Genomic DNA, 23,986 nt, shown 5'->3' on the forward strand with positions numbered 1-23,986 from the left:
TAACATTACGATCTAAGTTAAGACTAAGAAGTAATTTAGAACTAACCTACTAAAAATATATTTATATTTAACATAAGAAAGTGTCCAATAACACTACTTACAGCTTAATACTACTCTATTAAGGGAAGACACTCGTGTGTACTACGAACGGAGTGTCTTGAAAACTATATTGACATTTAGAACAAATTATTTAATTAGTAAATCGCTGAAACATATACAATACTTTTTAATATAGGGCTTAGCAGTGCCGGTAATAGAGTTATTTCAAGAATTACTTCTACTACTATATACCTATCCTAGATATATAAGACTAATTTTGGAAAAACCTCTTAAGAAACTAAAAGTATCGAGGGTGCTGTCTGATAAGCGGCTGTCATATGTCAGTCGCTATGTACCTAGCAGCTAAAAATTCCCTATGGGACTAAACCATCGCTTTTTCTATAAACGACTCTAACCTATCTAATAATCACATAGAAACACGTGAAAGACTTTTAGCTGACTAGACGTTTTCTCATAGTCTGTTCTAATTCCTCTTAAGAAGTCGTGTTGGGTTTTTATACTACTAAGGGTATCTGACTATATAATCATTTGATTATATTTTTTATTTATTTTCGTACGATATCCCACTAGATCGTTATACCATTCCATACTTATAATAGACAGATATAATCTTATATATAATCTAATATATATAAATCTCCAGTCACGATGTTTGTCCGCGATGGACTCCTAAACTACTTAACCGATTTTAAATTAAATTGGCACACCGTGAGCAGTCTGGTCCAACTTAAGAGATAGGATAGCTTAGATCTTATATTATAGTCGCGATTTTATTTTATCGCAAATTATTTGTCTATAATTAATTGACAGTCACAATTATCTGTTAACTCCAAAAGATTCTAACAGATGTCGATACTTTTCGACTGGATTGAGTAAGTAATCAATAGATGGCACTGCTATGGTAAACCGACAAACGTATCTTATAATCTACAATTCAATATCATGAGTACCACGTGTTATTGAGGCTAAAGTATAAATTAAATTTATTTTGTAGTAAACGAAATACCGGGAAATTCAATTATTTCTACTTTTTTAATTTTTGGTGTTATACTATACAGCCAACCACGTGTTACTTAGACCGAAATGTAAATCAAATTCAAATTATAGTGACGATAATACAGTGGAATTATTCTTTCGTGTCACGGTATTAAGGCTAACTAAAACCACATTAAGGAGAAACGAAGTTCGCGGGGCAGCTAGTATAATATATAATACAGAGATAAACTATAATTGATTTAAAAGTTGAATGTTTTAACAAAAGTAAATTGCCCTACATTTTGGAAACAAACTTTTTAAGTGAAAGTTTCCAATTGTTTTTATATCGTTTGATTAATACGATTTAATTATCGAATTAATTTTATTTCAAAAATATTAACTTTTGATTTATACGATAAATTTATTTAAATTGTTTCATCACTTTTTTATTTATTGCGACACAAATGGAAATAAAAAGTCACAAGCTCCTGACAGATTTCACTACATAACGAGCCTGAGACATTATTTATGCAATAAATTATTATTATCTTTTCTAATGATCCCTTTCTTTTATTTATATCGTAATCCTTATATATAACAAGAAACAATTATACTAAACATATAGCTAAAAATGGAATACATAATATATACAAAAAGGTTCACACATTTACAAAAGGAATATTCAATGAAATATTGAATACACTTAAGTAATACCTAATTCGACTGTGTTGTATATGAGAGGTATTAAAAAATCATTAAAAAATAGTCTATCCAAATTGTAGCAATTTGTCTACTACGTTTATCATTTCCGGAAATTCAGGGTCATTACTACTAATCATTACGAATCGAGAGGGGAAGACGTCGTTAATGATAATTCGCATTTATTGACGGACCTTTTGTCGGTAAACTTCACAAAGCTTTGTCTCTATTAATCTCAGTAATTTATTGATTTAGCCTGAATATCCAAAAAAAGAATATTATACACGCAATGTGTTTTTTTTTCTATTTTAATTTCATTTTCATGTTATCAAACTAAGTGTTTCAGAAGTCTAAAGCCTATACTTGACATACGGGACATATTTAACCATGCATTAACAAACATTGAACTGACAAAAGCTTCATGTCAGATTCTATACTGTAAGAAATAGTTTGTCTAATACTGTTTAATGTTGTATAGTTATTTTGTATGTATATCATGTTAATGTAAATTTCCGCATTGGAGTAATCTTTAATAGTAGCTTAATTGTTAAAAATAAAACTAATACAAATATGTCTAGTCTGAATCTTATCGCAAGTCCACCGCAAACATTTACGACCAAATGATTACCTCCTCCTTCGGTCTTAGTCGGTTACAAATAAGTGTTATTGTCATACACATTGTGCGTGTCACCAACGAAATTTAACCCTTTAAAACCCTAAAGAAATATATCTCACGGTAAGACAATTGTATTTAGGATACATCTAGGTGACTTGGCAAAGGGGTGAAATAAATAATATTTACGAATTCGAACAATAAAACCCTTATTAGCTATTGACTGTTGTCCATATACCTTTCATATCTCTTTACTAATAAATATTATTAAAATATTGAAAGCAAAACAATGCAAGTGAATAAATAACACACTATTAACTTAAATGAGTTATGTTTTAAAGAAATCTCATCTTGCTGTGAAATTTATAGCAGACTAAAAAACCTATATACATTTTATTATTATTAATTACTTAAGATGTCATGTGGAACATTGTGTAATGGTTACAGCTCTTAACAAACATTGTGTAAAACATAAAAGAGTGGCAGAGTTTATTGCTAGTTCTTTTATTCCGTTCTACGCTCTTGATTTGAGAACTGGCAGTAAATATAAAATTAGAAGCATTTCATATATATTTCTTTATTAACGTTCATTAGTGTACATTGTGTTACGTATATGAATAAAAGATTTTGAATTTTATACTATACTGCAATAATTAAATGTAAATCTGATAGGGCTACCACGCAAACTTCCGATGTAACTCCAAGATTGGAACATTAGCGATAATAAGCACATAGACATAAACAATTAAAATTATTATTTAGGTGACCAACTTTTTTTGAGATGCGAATGCCGCTCAACTAGTAAGTAATTATTGAGTTACATATTGGATTTTACAAAGTAATGTGGCTGAACGATTACTATTGGGTTCTATATTACTGCGACGTCTAGAGTGATACTACATTTTATGGAACAAAGACGAAACAAAATGTTATTTACTCAAGTCACAGACAACAGTTTCCTAATAAATTTTTGAAGTCATTCAATTCCTGTTTAACCCCTGTTCTATAGAGAAAAGGCTAGTCATTTTTTAATACACTGTAAACTCCTTGTAACATCCCTCGATTTTAAAACCCCAACCCCCTTACCCTTGCCTTCCATACAATGATACCGAAATTGATTAAGCTGCAAAACTGTGTCCGTTATTTTGTCGCCCGTAAAAAAAATCGAATTTCAACATCAAACTTACCGAACTTTCTAAGAAATATTTTTTTTGCTTAATCACGAAGATGCCTCAATATCGCAAGATATTAATAAAATACAAATTAATTACTGGTGCAGCAAAAGACGTCAGACGAAAATAACAGACTATACAATAGCGTTCAAATAAGAATTGTTTTTTATGTTAATTAACACTAGACTGAAATAAACTTTTTCTTTTACTCATACATACATATACAATACAGATTTTTCTTCTTTCCATTTAACAACTCTTCGTAACGTCAAAATATACAGTCCCTTGAGTGGCGTTATATACAGTTAACACTGTATAGGCAACAACAACTCTATCGTATTGTATACATAAAAATATCATCTCTCTATCATACAGCTTTACTTAGTGGTGTTACCGAACACAAGTCTCTCTATATTTACAAATCTTATCTTGGCTTTTGTTTTTTCTAGGTTTAAAGACATATATACATGACCGTGGATGTGAAAAGTTAACGGTATGTCGTCGTATCCTATTTTTAGACGCTCTAAAATTAGATGCGCCCACTGCTTTAAAGTGGGTATTTGCATATTGGACTTAACTGGTTCATATGAATGGACTCCAACAAGGATAATAATATAAATGATATCTTAAAGCGTTGTTGAATGTCTCCTATAATACCTCAACAATTAATTTATAAACTGTAGTTCATGAAGTAGTGGCGTAAAGTAGTTTTTTTCAGAGTGAAATTTCTATAACAATTGTAAAGTTATATCTGCCTTAGAATGTAGTCAAATAATTGTCACTTTAAAACAGAAACACTTCGAAATTCTGGATTCAATATAGGCGAATATCTTTTTTTTATAGAACTGGACAGATATTTTGCCACAATCCCATTTGATGTTAAGTGAGATGTGGCCTATTGGAGGTCAGGCCTGTCTAACCACCGCTTACATGAACCCATATTATCCCGTCTAGGGAATATGGAAGGGGGCGAAGAGTTCCACTGCTTTGCTGTTTTTATAAGAAACGACAAAGATGATGAAATTGTTATAAATCTATTAAATATGCAATACGAGTTCTTGAAAATATAAATATAATATTTATTAAATACTAATGTATTTCCCTCCATAATTTAATATATTAAAACTGCCTAATTTGAATAAAATACGAATAACTGTATATTTACGAGGCGCAGTTGCAATTTTTTTTAAAACAATATTTATAAGTATACGACGAGCATAACTTATAAGCTCTAATACACCGGGTATTAACTAATCTCGCAACAAATTAATGATTTCAACTCTATATCGGACATATTTTTGTCTTTTCGGTAGTAACACTGCCATAGTATACAATAGTTTAAAAAAACTTTTTACAAAATCCTTTATTCAGCCAAGTTTTTACTTCTTTGCTTGTAAGGTTACCTCTAAGTAAATTTACTTAAATTATAAATTTGAAACATATATTTATTATTATACTTTATTTTCTTTATATATGATTAATAACGATTGGAAAAAAAATGCCACGTGCGTTTTTTGCCACGTGTATCAATTACAATGAGCTTTTAACCAAAATACAAACATTTTATTTCCTATATTCAAAGATCACTAAAGTAAAAATCTTGCTCAATATAAATCACTACTGAACCTCGAGTTCGAGTAGCCCCTTCACCTGGACAAGACGCTCGCGAGGCTATGGGAACCATCCACTTATTCAATTGGCCTTCAGTTATTAGGATTTATCGGCTAGCATTCTAACATAGGATTATGATTAATAATAATATTTTTTTATTTATCTGCTTCTTTCAGAGTTCGTCTAATTCAGGAATTGACTAGCTTTGTAAGAGGCTGGTGCCTTAAATATAAATCCATGTTATGACGTTAATAATATATAATAATACAAAAAGCGTTTATCATATGAATACTATTTGAAAAATTCGTGCTTCCGTTTTTAGTTGAGATACGCCCTTGGTGCGCTCCTCGTCTCCCACGTAAAAGTAAAAAAACCTAGACGGTCTACAACAGGTGTAATCTTGAGTGCAACGTCTTGAGACTCAATAAAAATGGCGCTTACATCATTTATTTCTTTTTTCTTGCATCTATTAAACAAATAAATAAATAAACATATATGTTATTCAGTTTATCCATGCAAATTAAATCTGTTCTGTTAACAATAACAATACTAACATGGTGCTTTTATCATGATTATAGAGAATAGAAGTCACGGTTTAGTTAACATCATATAAATGCATTTGCCTGTTATATTTATATTTGAAATAGACAATAAAACAGTGCTTTTGTTCAAATTAACTCAATGATACTGTCTTATCTAGCGGGTGTATGGCTTGAATGTTATCAGAATGAAGTCATAGTTTCCTCTCATTTGTTAAAACCACATTACAACATAGAAATTTATGTTTAATATGCCCATACATAAAATATTTAAACAAATTATTAAATTATGTTAAAATCACACACTATATTATTCCTGATAATGGTATATGGATATATTACCTTTTACAAGAGTACTGTCTCATATATTGAAATTTTCAGGACAAAATAATTTCAGAATAAAAATGTAAAATTATTTTTTAAACTCAATATCAATATCTGTTAAATATGCCACAAATAAAATGTCCCAACAACGTAATCTAATAAATTGCAAACAAAAGATTGTTACATTTTCAAGTTACATGATAATTTAATAATTACACAAACAGTTTTATTAAATTTTTGACAAAGTAATCTATTTTAAGAAATTAGAAATTTAACCACATCAAATAAACCTACAAGAGGAATATTTATAATATTTCCCTACAATAGGGAAAAAACACATAGGTTATTTTAGCTAAACCACATGGAATATAGTTCATAAGGAAAAGAATAGGTACATACCTGAAACCTTGTGGCAGACGGTTGATCTTTAAACCGAGACGGCTTTTCAATATCCCGAAAACTGCTTTTCGTTACAGGAATTTTTCTTGTCCTAGAACCATGAGTCGATTTTTCCAATACATTTTTAGTATCTGCACTTGTCTTGAATTGCAAGCCCGCTTCTAGATCTACTTCTGGTTTAGGTAGATCCGTTGGATACTGGATATTTCCATTTGTAGCAGCCATAGATTTAGCCGAACTAATTTTTCTAAAACGACCAATTATAATATCTTCTTCATCATCCACTTGATGTACTGACTCTAGTACTTGTTTTTGGGCTAATTCATCCTTAACAGGGCTTAGTTCAATATCTTTTTGTTGAGAACTCATATTAGACACTCGTTAATATCGATCGCAATGAAAATACAATTAAGTTTTATACAGAAAAACTTAAAATATACGTTTTTTCTTTATCTAAACTATTTACAATTTTTTAAGTCACAAAACAAAGTAAAATTCCCACAAACTGCTACAAAATATGAGTTCATCGCGTAAATTTAATTCCACGACTTCAAAATTTTTAACCCAATCAATGTAGTAATTCAAGATATGAAAACATATTACTATTTAAATTCCGACTAAACGAAATATAATCATACTCAGACAACATACACCCTTGAACCACAGGCTCAAACTATTCCAATTTGAAGTTTATAAGTGCCAGCATTTTAGTTGCGGGTGACAGTTAATACAAAAATCTACTTTGATTTAAAACTTAGACTAAAGTTCCTATAGATAAGGTCATAGTGATATAAACTACAAACTATATAATTGACTGAATAAGGATTATTTTTATCTTTTTGCTCAAAAGTTATGGGTACATATTCTATTTTTATCGATTCACAAGATGTTCTTAAGTCAAACTGTCAAACTTTATACTGAAAAAATGGTTTGATAACTCTTGAAACTAGATTTAAGTTTCATTGACGTTCTAGAATACGAGCTGTCCTCTTGGTAAAATCTGAAATAGGTCAAACTTTATCTATCATAGATTTGTGTCCAATCGATGACGGAAAGTAAATTTAAGACATGATATTACGTTTTATAAAGCGTAATTTCAAAACAATAAAATGTTCATATCTTTTTATAGATAAAAAATGTCGACAAAGTATGATACTAATGCGGACAGAAACGATTGGCAAGTTACGTAAATAAAAACATTGTTTCACCACTTTTTTATAACTTAGAATGGCTTTCGAAAATTATAAACCCAAACAATTCTATCGCGGGCTCTACATTTATTCTTAATCTAAGATTTGTCAATAGCGATTTATTTGGCTTAAAGGTCTCGTTACCAGGCTATAAAATTATTCATATAATTATACATAAAAAAAAGCGATTTCTTTCCTCTTTGGTTCATAGTGCAATTCTATCATTTTTTGTAGTCTGTTTATAGAGTATATAGGATATTTTTTAACACAGTTGCGTGAAATTCAAATTAGTTATTTATGTCGTGCATTGATCTGTGCAGTGTACACTAGTCTACACTATACATTAATTTTGTAATTTGTTATATTTTACGTTGTTAGCTAGTTGATATTGAAATTGATTACGCTTGTAAGTATTTTAATAATATAAACTTCATATATATATAATATGTTTTCGCTACTAATAGTGCTGTTTGCCTAATAATTACAAAAAGCTTAAGTAAACAACATGATACTTGGTATAATTTAGGTATAAGTAAGACCTGTGACTAATAACTCCTGTCGTTTTAAATACTATAAATTTTATAGTATACAGATTACAGTGTACACATGATGTATATACAATACTAATTACATTTCAGCAGAAATAAAATGGCGTGTACCGCACCATTGAAAACGATATCAACTGAGCTGCTGGTGTTTGAAGAGAAACCTAAAATAATAGAGGGTAGAAAAATTCATGATTGGTTCAAAGTTGGAGAAAATGTGTTTGAATATTTTTTTAAATTGGGCACACAGATTTCCTGGGATTTCTCAAAATTAAAAAATGAACCTGAATCAACCAAGATAATTGATCTTGTTACAAAGAATATAAAATGGATTGAGAGTTTCATAACTCTCTATCCCAACTTCAGGATAGATTGTGATATGGTTGGATCCGCTGGAGATGTCTGCAAGACTCGTTCGGGACTAGAAGTTTTGCTTAATGGTTTTAAGGGTTTGGATCCTCAGTTTGATATAACATTAGAAAATTTGGCAGATGCTGCAGATATAGAGGACTTTGATCGCGTTTTAAAAGTGTGGATTGATTCAGGTCATCGCCCTGATATTTCACCTAAAGATATACATTCAAATACCCCTCAGTCACACTGGTGGTGGTTCTAACTTCTCACATACAGAAAATATAAATAAAGAAGGCAATATGTAGTGTGTGTAGTATAAACACATAGCCTTTTTATACAAGACTAAATAAATTATAAATTACTATTGTTATTGATACATATATAATTACTATTTAATAATAAATTATATTCATTTAAACTTATTTATTTAATTAAATATTATATGAAGGAAAAACTTAAATTAATACAAAATCTCAATTTACTAGATAATAATACATTCAAATACAAAGTATATTACTTGGTTTAATGCATTGGTGTAATATTAGAACATTATTTTGATCATATTTAATGTATTACCATGAGTAGAGGGTACTCCTGCCTGAATGATCAGAAATATTTCCAATGATAAAATGGGCAATGTTAGTTGCCTTTACTGACACAGGCTTAATTGAAATGAGTAATGACATTCAAAAAACTGAAAGTCTATCCAAAGGAAATGTGCATGTTAAAGTATAGTACTTTTAACATGCTTTCTGACAATCTAACTTCTATTAATTTTTAAATAAAAGATGAGATTCTGGAGATTAAAATAGAAATTTATTCATTTGGGAAACAAACAGATACATCTCTAAAAGTAGAAGTCAGAAAAGAAATATAAACAAAATTAAAGCATTGGATATATCCACAAAAAGTTTCACTGATAAAAAAATAAGCTATAACATAAGGCAAAACAAAACATTACGACATCAGAACAAATTATTTAAGTAGACAATACAATACAAAGATTATAAATCGGTAGTACGACAGATATACTAGTAGCCAAAATAAGAAGAAAGATACAAGGTTTACGACATGAATAGTTGTTTTAACCTATTCTTAAATGAAGCAGTAGAGGAGTGCGAAAAAGATCGATATTAGTAATAGAATCAAAAGTAGAACACATCCTGTGAAGAGGCTCACGGAACCCAATGTTGGTTCTGGGAGTCTGAAGGCGGAAGGTTAAAGGTTCTACCACAAATAAGTTAAAGTTAACTTTAGATTGTTTAATGTGGCTATAATTTAGTATCTTTAAAAATACAAAGACCTGTAGTAAATATTTGTAGACCATTGAAATTTCATTATCTGACAAACATAGCTATGATCTACCAGATAAAATATTAATAGTAATAATTTAAAATCCAGTTGTAAACTTCAAAGATAAGACCACCTGGGGGTCTAGCCATATTAGTATTCTACATACACTACCGCTTTTGCGTAATTGTATTGACGAAAACGCTTCGTTCGCAGCCAAGAGACACGTGTAGTGTACTACCGCAAAGTCGACAGCGTAGCTCCGTGTTGCTATTCGTAGCACCACATTCTATCATATTGTCTCTGGATTAAATGTATTCCTGTCACATTTATATACCTAATAAAAATAAAAACATTACAATATTTTTGTACATTTGCAATGGGAAGCTGCAAAATGGACATAAAAATACGAGAAAGGTCGGAACAATTTTCGATTTAAGTGGAATTTATGGAAAGATACAAAGTAGCATAATATATGAATTTAAATTGCATGTTATAATTAACTATGGTTTGTTTCATGTTCATAATTAATAGTACTCATACTTTATATTTTTAGGATTTGATTTCACAACAAATAATCTACAAAATAAAGAAACAACACATTTAGTTACCGCTTTGAAGAAATAGTAGTGCGGGTTGATAAATAAATAAATTTGGTGTTTGTGCTTGAACATTTTCGATGTCAATTTGCATGCAGATTTTGAGTTAATATATTTAGAGTTGAGTTAAAAACAGTACTACTGAACACACACCAAATTAAATGCATAATTAATGTAGATGTGTTCATAAATATATATGAAGTTAAAAACCGAATAATCATAATTAACTATCAGTCAGTCGTCGAAGCGCAGCCGTGCGAGTGACATGCGCATAATCTAACACGATCTTTTTAAGACAATCTAATCATGTCGAAGTGTGACCAATGTAATAAATCTTTTTCTAAATCTTTGCCTGGATGTGAATGTGCCCGATGTGAAAAAATGGTACACCTAAATACCAGATGCAGTGGTCTTACCAACAAACAGATAACCGCATTAAAGGCGGCCCCAAGCCTGGACTGGACCTGTATGGAATGCCAACAAGAATCCCCGAAGCGAAACTCCTCTTTGTATCTAACAGAGGATGCAGAGGAGGATATACCTATGGACACTAAGGGGCTAATACAGAAAATTTCCAAGGAAGTAGAAAAAACTATCAAGAAGGAAATAAACGAATTCAACCAATCTCTGCAATTTCACAGTACGAAGTTGGACGAAGTATTAGGTTGTATTGATGCCTTTAAAAATACCATAAAAGTTTTAGAAAGAAAAAACACGGAACTAATACACAAAAACAACAATCTGGAATTGAGGGTAGGTGCATTGGAGCAGCGTTTCCATGAGATGGAACAGGAGAAACTTGCTAATTCTATAGAAATAGCAAACGTCCCCCTGCGAGTGAAGAGAATGTGAGAAAATTAGTTGAAAATGTAGCATTAAAACTTAAACAGCCCTTCGACGGTATCCGTAACACAATGCGATACCAAGGTAAAAACGACCAACCAGGCATTATACAAGTAAAACTTAATGACAAAGCAACCCAAGAAAAGTGGATTAAAGCTGCAAAAACCATTAGAACTATGGTGGCCGATGTTTGCCCCTATGAACCCAAGAATAACAAAATAGTATTCATCAGGGAAGCAATGACTAAATACGACAAAAGCATTTTATGGGAAGCCAAACAGGAATTAAAGAATAAACAAAGATATAAATACGTATGGTTTAAAAACCACTAAAATACAAAACCTAAGATCAGTGTTGGATATACAAGTGTTAAAAAAAGACAGAATGTCAATTAACTGACCAAATTAAATGCATATAAATTATTATTATTAAGATGGATTGTTTAACTAGTGATATTTGTGAATTAGAAGACTGTATAAACATAAATGATTTCATGAGTAAAATTCCCAGTAGACATTTAAATCTATTGTGTGTACACATAAACATAAGGTCAATCAATGTATGTATGCGGCTGGCGCTGTTGACGTTATTGTGCTTACAGAGGCTAACATTTCTGATAGAATCAGTTGTCTGTATAATTTAGATGGATACCATATGTTTTCGGCACTCAGAAATGGTAGGAAAGGTGGAGGTATCTTAGTATATGTAAAAAAGAAACATAAATTTAATATGCAAATTGTAAAAAGCCAACATTTCGAGAATATACTTTTTACCATCAATACTCAGACAAAATACAATGCACAAATTTGTGCTATTTACCGCTCACCTAGCCTAACCAAGAACCTGTTTATTGACGAACTTCATAATATTATTAAGAACAACTGTCAGAGAAATATTGACTTGTATCTATTGGGAGACGTTAATATAAATCTAAAGCTAGACATTCCTATAAAACATAAATATTGCCTTTATGCAAACACATTACACAGTTTAGGCCTTATGTGTGGGATTACAACTTACACTAGGGCGGAACTATACAAAGGAACCATTACAAAATCATGAATAGACCACATATACGCTCGATCCCAAACACACGACCTATACACGGCAGCGGTTGGCACAAAACTAGCGGACCATCGAGCGATCGTACTTGCTTGCACTAAAACACAGCTACAGGATGTTCCAACATATAAAACATTAATTGACAATAATAAATTAACGATCCTTCTAAAGCAAATTGATTGGAAGCCGACAATAGAAATGAAGTGTCCTATTGGTATATACAACTTCATACAAAATAACTTAACTAAAGCATATAAAAAATCTGAATTTAAAGTTAAACTTAAATCTAACTCTTCGAAATAGTAACCATTGGATTAATAATAGAATTATTAAAGCATGTCAGTACAGAGATAAACTTTTTACTCAATATATAAAAGATCCAACTTAATACTCAAACAAAAATATAATAAAACCAGAAATTATGTCAATAAATTAATAAATAAAAATAAAATAATTAGAACCAATATAGAAGCTAATAAATATAATCTAAAAAATCTAACGGACATATTAAACCAACTAACAGACATATTAAACGACAGAAAGTCTCCAGGTGCAGATAAAATACGAGCTATAGATATTAAAACATTATGTAATAAAATCAACGTAGTCATAGCTAACCTTATTAATACGAGCATTTACGCTGGAAAATATCCTAACTAAAAACAGGCATAGTACGACCAATATACAAAAATGGTAGCAAAAAAATCTATAATAATTATCGTCCAATAACTGTATTGCCAACAATTAACAAAATAATAGAAAAATACATATGTGGACAAATTCAAAATTATTATAAAAAACACAATATTCTTAACTACAATATGGATTCCAACCAAATAAAAATACCACACAATTGCTATCCGCATTCACAGACCACATTTATAAACATTTAAATAAAAAAGATCATGTTCTAGTAGTGTTTATTGACTACAGTAAGGCATTTCACACATTAAAGCACAGCGTAATCCTACAGAACTTAAATGACTGCGGAGTACGAGGAAACCTACTCAAGTGGTGTGAAAACTATCTGAAAGACAGAACTTATCGTGTTAAAGTGTGCAACGAAGAAAGTTTTCCAATATCTATTACAGAAGGTACTGCTCAGGGCTCAGTTCTCATTGGGCCTATACACTACCTTACCTACGTTAACACATTACCTAACATAATAAAGTATTGTCAGATATTCCAATTTGCAGATGATACATGCCTAGTAGCCGCAGGGCCTAACATCCAAGAAGCAGAAACAAAGCTACAATCTGACTTCGATACATTGGCTAAATGGTCCCACGACGTAGGATTTGTACTAAATCCTAACAAAACAAAGTTCATGCATATCCGATCCAGTCACAATCTAAGCTCACGTACACCCATCTTAATCTTACACAACCACACATGTGCACATACTTATAACTCGTATCCCAAAAGCTGCAACTCAACGCCTTAGAATTAGTTCATAACCATAAGTACCTGGGGCTTATAATAGATGACCGAATGTCCTGGAAAATGCACATTAATTATGTCTGTGATAGGCTAAGAGCGATACTTCCCAAATTCACTTTAATAAAAAATAAAATACCTCTTAAAACTCTGCTACTACTATACAAAGCACTAGCCGAATCCATTATAACATATGGACTTTCAAACTATGGGAGAACATGCAAAACTTATCTAAATCAAATATTTGCAATACAAATACGTATTTTAAAAACAATTGCTCCCATAAAATTAAAATCACAATATAAAGAGGACTATAGAAAGCTATTTGCATTTTTCAAAATTATACCTATACACGAGAAAGTGCAACTAGGATTATTAAATGAGAACTACTTTACAGAAAATTAACTCAATACAATTAAAACACACTATCACTATTCAACACGTAGAAAATTAAAAAAACGATTTCTATTACCCAAATACAATAATTTATATGGGAAAAAAACAATAGATTACATCATTCCAAATTTAATAAACTCGATACCAGCTACACTTCTCACTAATATAACAAGAAACAATATTAAATTTAAATTTAAAAAATACTACATAAGTCAAACAATTATAAATTATGCATAACAAAAATTATGCTATATACGTCATTAAAATATATTCGAATATAGGAACTCCCTGTATGTGAATGAGAATTCTCGACAAGAACAGGTTTCTTGCATCGGCTATCTATGGCGCGTCAGTGTTTAGATTTGTATATGACGTTTTACGTGCAATTTTAAATCGTTTGAATGGTTTGATTGTTATAAATTTACAGTTTATATGTCACTGGCCTTAGTATATATATATGTGTGTTAGTGATTTAATTATGTTCGACGTCCTGGTGGATAGAAAAACTGTGTACAGTTTGTGTTTCCACCACATCAACTTCCTTTATATTAAGAACACTTATACAACAAATAAATAAATTAAAAAAATAAATAACTAATAAATGTAAGTGTTTAATGGGCACCAATAAATCTCAATATCTTGTTTGTGTGCTGTTATTTACAAAAAATGATCAATTCATAAAACTTAACGTTAGATGTTATGATTATTACATTAAATTGTTTAGGTACTTTGAAAGGTTAAATACCTGCATGGATGTGATACATAACAGAAAAAGCCCTCCAATGATAAGATACATGCTGGGCCATTAAACAAAATAGTTATTGTTTTCTTAACATAAACATTTGTTTATAATAAATATCTCATTCACATTCAAACTGCCGAAATTATTAAGATTAAATGTGGAAGGACATAGTTTAAGTTAATTACTGTTTTCTGTTCTTGACGTAATGTTACTTAACTAACCAATATTTCTTACTCCACTCCTCTTATTTTTTACATTATTCATAAAAAACTTCATCCCTCATTATCAAATTCATTTTCAGGTACATAATATAACAGTTAAATTAATTAAAACCTAACACTTTAATTCAACTTCTCCATTGGTGGTTTCTGTTAATACTAGTAGTTGTCTTATTATCTTCTTTTTTTCAGAAAAGAAAATATTTATTTTGTTAGTACGTAGATCAAATAGGTAACTTATATTATAATATAATATTCAAACTTATTACTTTATTCTAAACATAAAAATATACTTAATTTGCCACTTTGCTGCTTAGTGTCAATTAAAATGTTTGATTATCAAACAATGTCAGTAATTCCTAAGGGACTTGAATTCAAACTTCTCATTCATTAACAATAACATGATAAACTTCTCTGTATAAACTTGGTAATAAAAAATTACTTGGTATTGTATCTAGATTTTATATTTCCAAAATTCATGAAGCATAAATCCACTTGATTTGTTATATTTAGATAAATATTATATCATTAGCGTCTAACATATTTAGAGCTTCTAATAATGTTCATTAGTGTCTGCTTTCACATCTGAAATATACAAATAAAATGTGCTAAAATTTTACTTTATGATTAGAAGCAATATTAAATGGTATTAAGATTACAACAAACAAGTATCTTAGACTTACGAGTTACATAATGTATTTTTCAAGTTCAAAATTTTCAAAACTAAAAATATCAACTTACGTTAATATTTTTTTTGACCACGCACGCTGTAAAGCACGCGAAACGGAAAAAAATAAAATTATGTAAACTAATCATAAGTTTATAATAATACATCAATGTGTAAAAGCTATGTTAACAAAAGACAATACAATATTTTTTCTGTTTTTTTTAAATCAGTTTAAATAAACGAGAACGTTTAAAAAAGCTAGATAAAATTAAAATTACAAATATTTAAAACTAAAAAACTTATAAATAAAAAATATGATATTTTTTAAAAGGGTAGTGATTAAATGTGACGATAGTTGTACTGAATTAATTCAAACAGCAGCTTTTGATCACAAAAAAACATAGCGAAAAAACTTAGTTTTTTCTACACTGCCGAAACATTAATTGGCCGTTGACTACCGAAAAGCTTGAGCGTAGTGTCTTTTTGTAGCACTGTCATGGCATCGTTTATCGTACCTCAACTCACGCCTTTTGGGCCTAGGCTACCGACTGTCGACACGAGCTGTCATTTTCATACCAATTTAGTTTTCGACTTTCTACACTACTGTTTAGTCATCTTGTCTAGATCCACTCGGGGCTGGGACCACTTTTTTAAAGACTTATTGTTACATTTCTTTAAATGTACGCACCATTGTGCTTAAGACAAAATCACTTTAGGACTGGCAAGACACACTATAGCCAAAAGAATTTGTATGGTAGCGGTCTAATGACAAAGCCTGAGTAAATGTCATTTTTTATACAAGTTCCTGTGGCGGTAGTGGGTCACGCATGTGGTAAAGTGACTTTGTCTAAAGACCGAGATCATAATAATCTTTCTATTTTGAGAGATCAGAAAATAAACAGAGTTTAGAAAACGAATTACAATATTCAATACTACACGTTAAAGTGTTACTAAGTAATCTGTGAGACAAGCGGCCTATTACTGTAGATTTACAATTAGAATTACGTATTAGATTAATTTAGATCTCGTGTTACTCCCAAATAGTAAACTTTGCAATGGGTTTTGATGAAGGTCTTATAACATTAAATAGTGACAATGGTTCCTACTTTTCTGGGCAAACAGTTTATGGTAAATTAGTTTTTAGTCAGGACAAAATTAAGAAGTTTCGAGGTAAGAGGAAATATTGTTTAAAAAAAATCTTAATGATTTTAAAATTACAAACAAAATAATTACGTTGTAGTAATTGTAATAATGGAGTGGTTGCTTTGTATTTAATAGGTATTTATGCAAAATTTAAAGGATACTGCAAAATTCATTGGACCACTCAGCACAGTCGAACAAATAGTCAGGGTAAAAGTGAATCTTATACAGTCAATCATGAATCCTATGAAGAATATATTAATCACAAAGCTTTTTTAATAGGAGGAGAGAGAGGTGAGATTTATTAGTCATTTGACTTAGGCAATAATTATAAGACTCAATTGCTTAAGTGTTAATTTTAAATTCCTTATGATTAAATTAACTACATCATGTTTTATTGATTTAAACTATAGTTTAAATCTTTTAACATATTTGGCTTGATTTTCTAATGATACCAATCAATTTGAATGTTAAATCTTTTATAGGAAGTGATCATTAAAAGGCTTGATTACAACACTTTCAAGAACTACCAATTCGTGACTTGTTAAGAAAATAGATCAATGTATATGTATCATTTTTGTACATGAATAATAAAGTGCTTATGTACACAAGCTATTTAATTTGCAAATAAATCCAGAAATTATCTGAATCAATTGGAGCTAATGGGAAGTTTAAAGAAAGAAAGGGAATAATCCAATTCAACTGTTGTTTGATATGGACTGTTTGAAATTTCATTTTAATTCATATCTTTATTATAAAGAATAGAAACAGGTTTAAATGTGTATGTAGTATAGTCTTTGATCATAAAATTGTGATTAATTCTACAGTATTTCTCTATGCTTTTCCTTAAGATAAAACATGTAATGAACTGACGGAGATTTCAATAATAACATAGGTTTTTATATTCCTACCACAAAATCATATTTTACCGCCACCTTTATACTCATTACTACTAGTAGCAAATATAAATATCTTCGGAATCATTAAAACCACATGTTCAAACCTAATAATAGTGCCCTTTTGTATCTCAGACTAACAGCAATTATTCTATATCAGCATTGCAATAATATAAACAGTATATGTCTTTCTTCCATAAAAGTTTCTGCACATGTAAATATATCTGCTTCAACTAACATCAATGAGTTACATTATTTAGTATCTCAAATTTCAAGCGTGTTTCACTATCTCTGTGGGCGAAACACTATCTCATCCAGTTGACAGATAATTATTTCATATTATGATTGTAATTTTTGTCATTACATATAAACCAAAAGTTATTTATTACTTCCATTTACAATACATTCCATGTACCAGTTGTACATTGTTTCACCGTAGTCCGGATGTCGGTATCTAGATGATGAAACAGTTAATTTATTTTTATATTGCATACTTTAGTTTTTGAGCTGGTCTGGCGCCGTCTAAGCTGACGTCATTTTATTAGGCAGGTCATGCGCCAATTTTTAGGATCTATATATTTTTTTATTTCTATTTTGTATTACATGCTATTCAATTTAAATATGACACGAATCTAATTGAACAAGTTTGAGTAGAGCTTTGAAAATTGTACTGTGCAGTCAATGTTTTGACAAACCATGATTTATTTAAATACAAACTTACACAAAACGGCAAGAACTTAAGTAAAAAGTTGTTATTATACCCTGAGTAATTATGTATACATACATGACAAATCCTTAATTTTTACAAATTCGTATATGCAGAATCGCTGTTACCTACGCCTTAAGCCTATATATTTTTTTATTTCTATTTTGTATTACATGCTATTCAATTTAAATATGACACGAATCTAATTGAACAAGTTTGAGTAGAGCTTTGAAAATTGTACTGTGCAGTCAATGTTTTGACAAACCATGATTTATTTAAATACAAACTTACACAAAACGGCAAGAACTTAAGTAAAAAGTTGTTATTATACCCTGAGTAATTATGTATACATACATGACAAATCCTTAATTTTTACAAATTCGTATATGCAGAATCGCTGTTACCTACGCCTTAAGCCTGACGTGTCTCGCAAGTCGTAACCAGTGTAGTTGACCTTCTACAATATCAAGTTTAACAAAGATTAGGCATAGGACTTAAAACAATAGATGCCTTGATAATATTAGGTTCGGTTTTTTAGACATTCTATAATCTTATTTTTGTTTCTCTAAGCCAACCAACTGCAATGGAATTTTTTAATCCATTTGAAATCAAAAAACTGAACTAATATTAATTGATTTTATTTATACATATTAATCTATAAGTACATCTGATGCTACTTATCAATATGATGCTAAAAATAGCATTCCACTTGTTGATAGTACATTGTATGAATTAAAATAAACTTTTAAGTTTAGAATAATCTACAATAATTGTTATTTCCAACACGTAGATGTACCATATTAAAACACGACAAAGGAATTGATTTTAAAACAGTTCAAGTTAGCATTTTAACACAGAAGTAAATTAAAACAAAATATTCAAATAGCCTTTATTCGAGTACTACATTCCAGTTGTCCTCTCATCATAATCTTCCAATCCTTACCAGCTATACCTTTTATTCCATCTTCCCATCTTCTGGTGGTTGTCCTCTCTTTTTCTATCGCAGAAGTTTATTACAAAAAGATTAGTGTCATATCTAGATCTGTAATAAATTCTCTTTTATCGCTATGTGAGTAATATTAATTCCAAATTTTTCAGGTGAAGTGGTATTACAACCAGGTAAATATGAATTCCCTTTCGAGTTCCAATTGCCGGGTAATTGCCCATCATCATTCGAAGGGACCGTGGGACACATACGATATGAGATCAAAGTGGTTGTCGACAGGTCATTTAAGATTGATCAGGAGAAAAAAGTTGCTGTCCGAATAATAGCGCCTTTGGATTTAAACCAGGACCCTTACTGTCGGGTAGGTAGTGTGAAATGTCGTATTCACTATAATACAATTCCACCGGAACAAACAAAACACTACTAGCTAAGCTAGCCCAGTTCCTGAGCAATTGTCAACCTTCACCTGGTTAGTTAGAATCCCATCGCTTGTATTTATAGAGTTAACATTGCTCGGTGAAAAAAATAATAATTAAATCAATCCAACAAACCGCAAGTATAGGCACGTGTATTATCCTGAGATACAAACCAATGGTTGGTTCCAGGAGCCCATACAGTTTGAACTCGAAGATGTGTACTGCTGCTGCTGTTTAAGCCGGGGTGCCACAGAGACCGTAGTGAAACTACCAGTGGCAGGGTACTGCCCTGGGCAGCTGATACCCATCGAGGTAGCTTGTGAGAATAGTGGCCGTGTTACTATAGATGACATTAAGCTGATGATTAAGAAGGTATGTTTCGGCGTGGCCTCTCGTCAACTGCTTCAAAGCTTTCGAAACTAGTTTTATTTGTTTTAGTAGGACCGGGTCTCGTATTTGTATTCTCTTATTTAGTAGTTTTACTTACAGATTCTGTATAAAGGAATCAAAATCGGCGTCACTAATACATTATATATGTGTGAGTTTAGAGAGAAGAAGAAGATTCTAGAAGAGTGGCGTAACTATACCATCTGGGGTCCGAGGCAATTTCTTTTGATGCGGCCCTATCAGTAAAAATCGTCGCGTTGTACTCAGTTTAGTTTTAATAAATTTCGAGATTTTCAATTACAACGTACTCAATTACACGTTGTATATGTCCCACTAATACAACAATAATAACTCCTCTCTTAGGCGAGAGGGAATGGTCTGTAGCCCGACGCTAACCTAATGCGTATTGCATTCATCCATAAAACATAATATCTCAATGCATTCATCATCTATTCGCCAGCTTTTCGGCGAAGGAAACGTGAGGAAACCTGCATACATTTACAATGAAAAAAAAATTGAGCTCGCGGCGTCTTGCCAGCCCTGCCACCCTTTTGTTACGCCACTGTCTTAGAAGATAATAATAAAAAAATAACTGACTGACACGCCCCAGACTTTACTTTAAATTTGCCCTTAAGTTTTGACACCACTGTGGTGTGATTAATTAATGTCGATTGGTTTAATTGCGCAAATTATAAACTCTAACTTAATAAAATAGCGTATAGCTTGGCAACGCTGAATATTTATTTGTAGTTATTTATGTCTTCTATGAAACTCTACATCACTTACCTCAATTGTTACTAGTTTCCGTAGCGCATACGATATAGCATTTGGTTACATTATCGAAGTTATACATATCCCTAACTTTTTTTGACAATACTCTACATGTTTATCAGTCGGATCCTAATGGTCTCAAAACTTTTTGTCTTAAATTATTTATTGTAACAACATTCTGCGTCTGATTCATTGATAATTTTTTAGACCTATCAGTATCTTTTGCCTGAATTACTAAATCGCGAAGGCTAAAATGTGTATGATCTATTTAAGATGAATTGAACTATTTTAGAAAGTAACATACCACGCAACTACGAACCCCGCTAAGCGAGAGACAAAGGATTTGATAGCAGAGATCAAGAAAGGTCCAATTCCTGGTGACACCACTCGTAATTGGACTGTAGAAATGGTGGTGCCTTCCATTGACATTTACAATCTTGCTGCCTGCAGATATATTGACGTAGATTATATATTCAAGGTATTTCAGATTTTTTCAGCTTTGGATAAGTGTAATAGAGAGATATGTTTTATTTTACCAAAACCTTTATACTTTTATAATTCCAGGTTGTGGTATCACCAAGTGGTTGTCACAGCGACTCCAAAGACTATAAACGTTTAGTTATCGGGAACATACCTTTAGTGGGCTACCAAGACGATGTCCAAAACCCTCTACATGATCAAATGCCGCAAATTAATGCGCCCATTGTCAACCAGCCGTCACATCAGGGGAACGAGTCTTACCCCGCTCCTTATCCTTACCCCGAAGTGACTCCTTATCCTTCGGGAACTTCCTATCCTGTTACAACACAATATCCTTTGACCCAAAAATCCCAAACTCCATATCCGCCAGACCAACTTGCTTCTAACGTGCCATACCCACCGCCGTACTCTCAAATTTCTCAAAACCCACCATATCCTCAAATTTCGCAAAACCCACCGTATCCTCAAATTCCTGCATATACATCAGGAGATGCAGCACAATCTCTATCAGCCAATACACCATATCCCAATTCACCTTATCCAACACCTTTAAATATGCCTTCACCAAATCCACCTTATCCTCAAAACACACCTTATCAAGATATCCAGACTCCCTACAAGGGAACTGGATTAAAAACAGGAACATTTGGTTTCATCGTTCCCACATCAGTGCCTTCAGAAGTGAATCCTCTGAGTATGCCAGTAAGTGCTTGAAATTTTCCTTGTTACTCAAACTACCTAGTATGTATATAGTTTTTGTTTATTTATACATTTGTAATTTTATATGTTTTTCTCATAAGTTTCTTTATAAAACTCTGATACCAAGGTATTTGTCTGAGAAAATATATGTAGTATATCTGATATACCTAAAATATTTAAAAAAATCTTTTATAATCTGTCTACGAAAATATATCTAAATTGTTTTTATTGACGAAATTTTAGGCAGTGACCCCAGCGAATCCATTTGCCACTGCTAGCGCTCCGCCCGCTCTTGACAAGGAAAAATAATACGTTAATTTAATATCTATGTTAAGTTATATTAACGCATTTATTATACACTTTACAATTAAATTTGTAATCAAAAAATATTAAACGACATGCCAGGTTGGTTGTAAAGCAATTTTTAAAAGCTTAGAAAATCGTGATATTTGAATGTGTACCGTTGCGTATAATCTATAACTCTTGAATTGTTCCATTTTTAGATGGAACAACCTTTTTTCATTACAATTATTTTGTATTTAGAAGATATGATCAAAGATCATTTTAGTGTAAGTTTTATAATAATATATGGCGCCTTTCTCAGTTGACATATTTTTTAATACATTTTGAAAATAAATAGCTAGCTTATTGTACCGCGTTACAAATCGTAAAAAACTTTGAAATCGGTCTAGTATTTCGTGACAAATCTTTTAATTTTATATTATTAGTATAGATTTGTTATCTTTAGGATAAAGAGATTTTAGAGTAAGTTTTTATATTTTTTTATGAAATCCCGTTGGTACTACGCATTTACGTATAGTTCCTACAAATCGTGTATATATTGTTCATATAGCATTGTTGGAGTTGGAGCCAAATTTTTAACTAAGCGTTCTAGCTATTAGAATCCATACACTTCATTATCTTACGCCTTTACACATTAAAAAAGCTTTTATAAGCGCGATTTTTTTTACATATATTTCGATTTACGTAAATAAATTCGCGTTAAATTATTAACTATGTACGTAAAACCATTGTAATTATATATTTAAAATTTTTGTTTATATTCAATCTTATTATTTTAATATCTTGTATAATTGCATTGATTTGCGAGCATGCACATACTCTTATACAATAGAAATGTAATTTAATCTTTATTGTTATTTTCGTTTGCTGTGGAGTATGCCATAAGGTATTTTTTCTTTATGGACATATAATTTATGGACAATACTACCTAATACAACTTCCAGGTAATAATTCCAGTGTATCTATTTAAATATTGCTAATACTATGACATTTTTATTATTAACTATTATTGCAAATTATTACTTGTGTCGTACCTTCACAGGATTGTTAAATTTTATGACAATCTTTTGAGTTGTTTTCTGTTTCTGCTAAAACACCTAAATCAAATCAAAACAAATTGTCTTAATTAACTTCCTTTTATGTTCCTTCCTTCTAGATGACCACATAAACAAGGCTTCCTCGAAACGAATTTTTGCAATGCTTGCTTGTTACATTGTATTGCAATTTCGGCTTAATTTATTTTTAAGATATAACAGCGATACTCATAAAACAAATGCATAATAACTGTTGTTTTCTAGTCGGATTTATTGGACAATTATTATATTGTACTGTCTCCTTATATAGTATTTTTTTAAACTTTTTACAAATATTAAGTGCCTATATCTTATGTAAGATCTGTTTTATAAATAAATGACATAGTTTATAAATGTAGTTTTATTACTTATTTATTTAGAATGAAAAAAAAAAACAGTTTTTTTTGTTAGGTAAAATTTAAACACTGGAGATG

At 30.9% G+C, this 23,986-nt stretch overlaps 2 protein-coding genes and 1 pseudogene across 5 annotated transcripts in view; 2 read left to right on the plus strand and 1 right to left on the minus strand.

The window, feature by feature from the left end:
• LOC123706840 (bumetanide-sensitive sodium-(potassium)-chloride cotransporter) overlaps positions 1–7,051 on the minus strand; it is a 29,579-nt gene extending 22,528 nt beyond the window's left edge. For all 4 annotated transcript variants that reach the window (XM_045656335.1, XM_045656334.1, XM_045656333.1 and 1 more), the window contains exon 1: positions 6,393–7,051. In XM_045656335.1, the coding sequence (XP_045512291.1) occupies positions 6,393–6,761 (369 nt within the window). In that variant the 5' untranslated portion in view covers positions 6,762–7,051. The remainder of the gene's footprint in view (positions 1–6,392) is intronic.
• Positions 7,052–10,337: 3,286 nt separating this feature from the next.
• Positions 10,338–12,570, plus strand: LOC123707116 (annotated as a pseudogene).
• Positions 12,571–16,202: 3,632 nt separating this feature from the next.
• Positions 16,203–23,898, plus strand: LOC123707321 (arrestin domain-containing protein 17-like). The gene is made up of 7 exons (XM_045657249.1): positions 16,203–16,905; positions 17,014–17,169; positions 19,576–19,784; positions 20,029–20,211; positions 21,290–21,475; positions 21,562–22,179; positions 22,420–23,898. The coding sequence occupies exons 1-7, from the start codon at positions 16,791–16,793 to the stop codon at positions 22,483–22,485; spliced, it is 1,533 nt and encodes a 510-aa protein (XP_045513205.1). The 5' UTR covers positions 16,203–16,790; the 3' UTR covers positions 22,486–23,898.
• Positions 23,899–23,986: the final 88 nt, after the last annotated feature.

The sequence above is a fragment of the Pieris brassicae genome, chromosome 3, assembly GCF_905147105.1.
Source record: "Pieris brassicae chromosome 3, ilPieBrab1.1, whole genome shotgun sequence".
Taxonomy (NCBI): Eukaryota; Metazoa; Arthropoda; class Insecta; order Lepidoptera; family Pieridae; genus Pieris; species Pieris brassicae.

Bases quoted from the DNA above. Each gene is read 5' to 3' on its own strand.
- LOC123707321 (XM_045657249.1), top strand. From the start codon at position 16,791: ATGGGTTTTGATGAAGGTCTTATAACATTAAATAGTGACAATGGTTCC. The intron at 19,785-20,028 runs GTAGGTAGTGTG...GGTTGGTTCCAG, and splicing joins ACCAGGACCCTTACTGTCGG to GAGCCCATACAGTTTGAACT. The intron at 20,212-21,289 runs GTATGTTTCGGC...GAACTATTTTAG, and splicing joins TTAAGCTGATGATTAAGAAG to AAAGTAACATACCACGCAAC.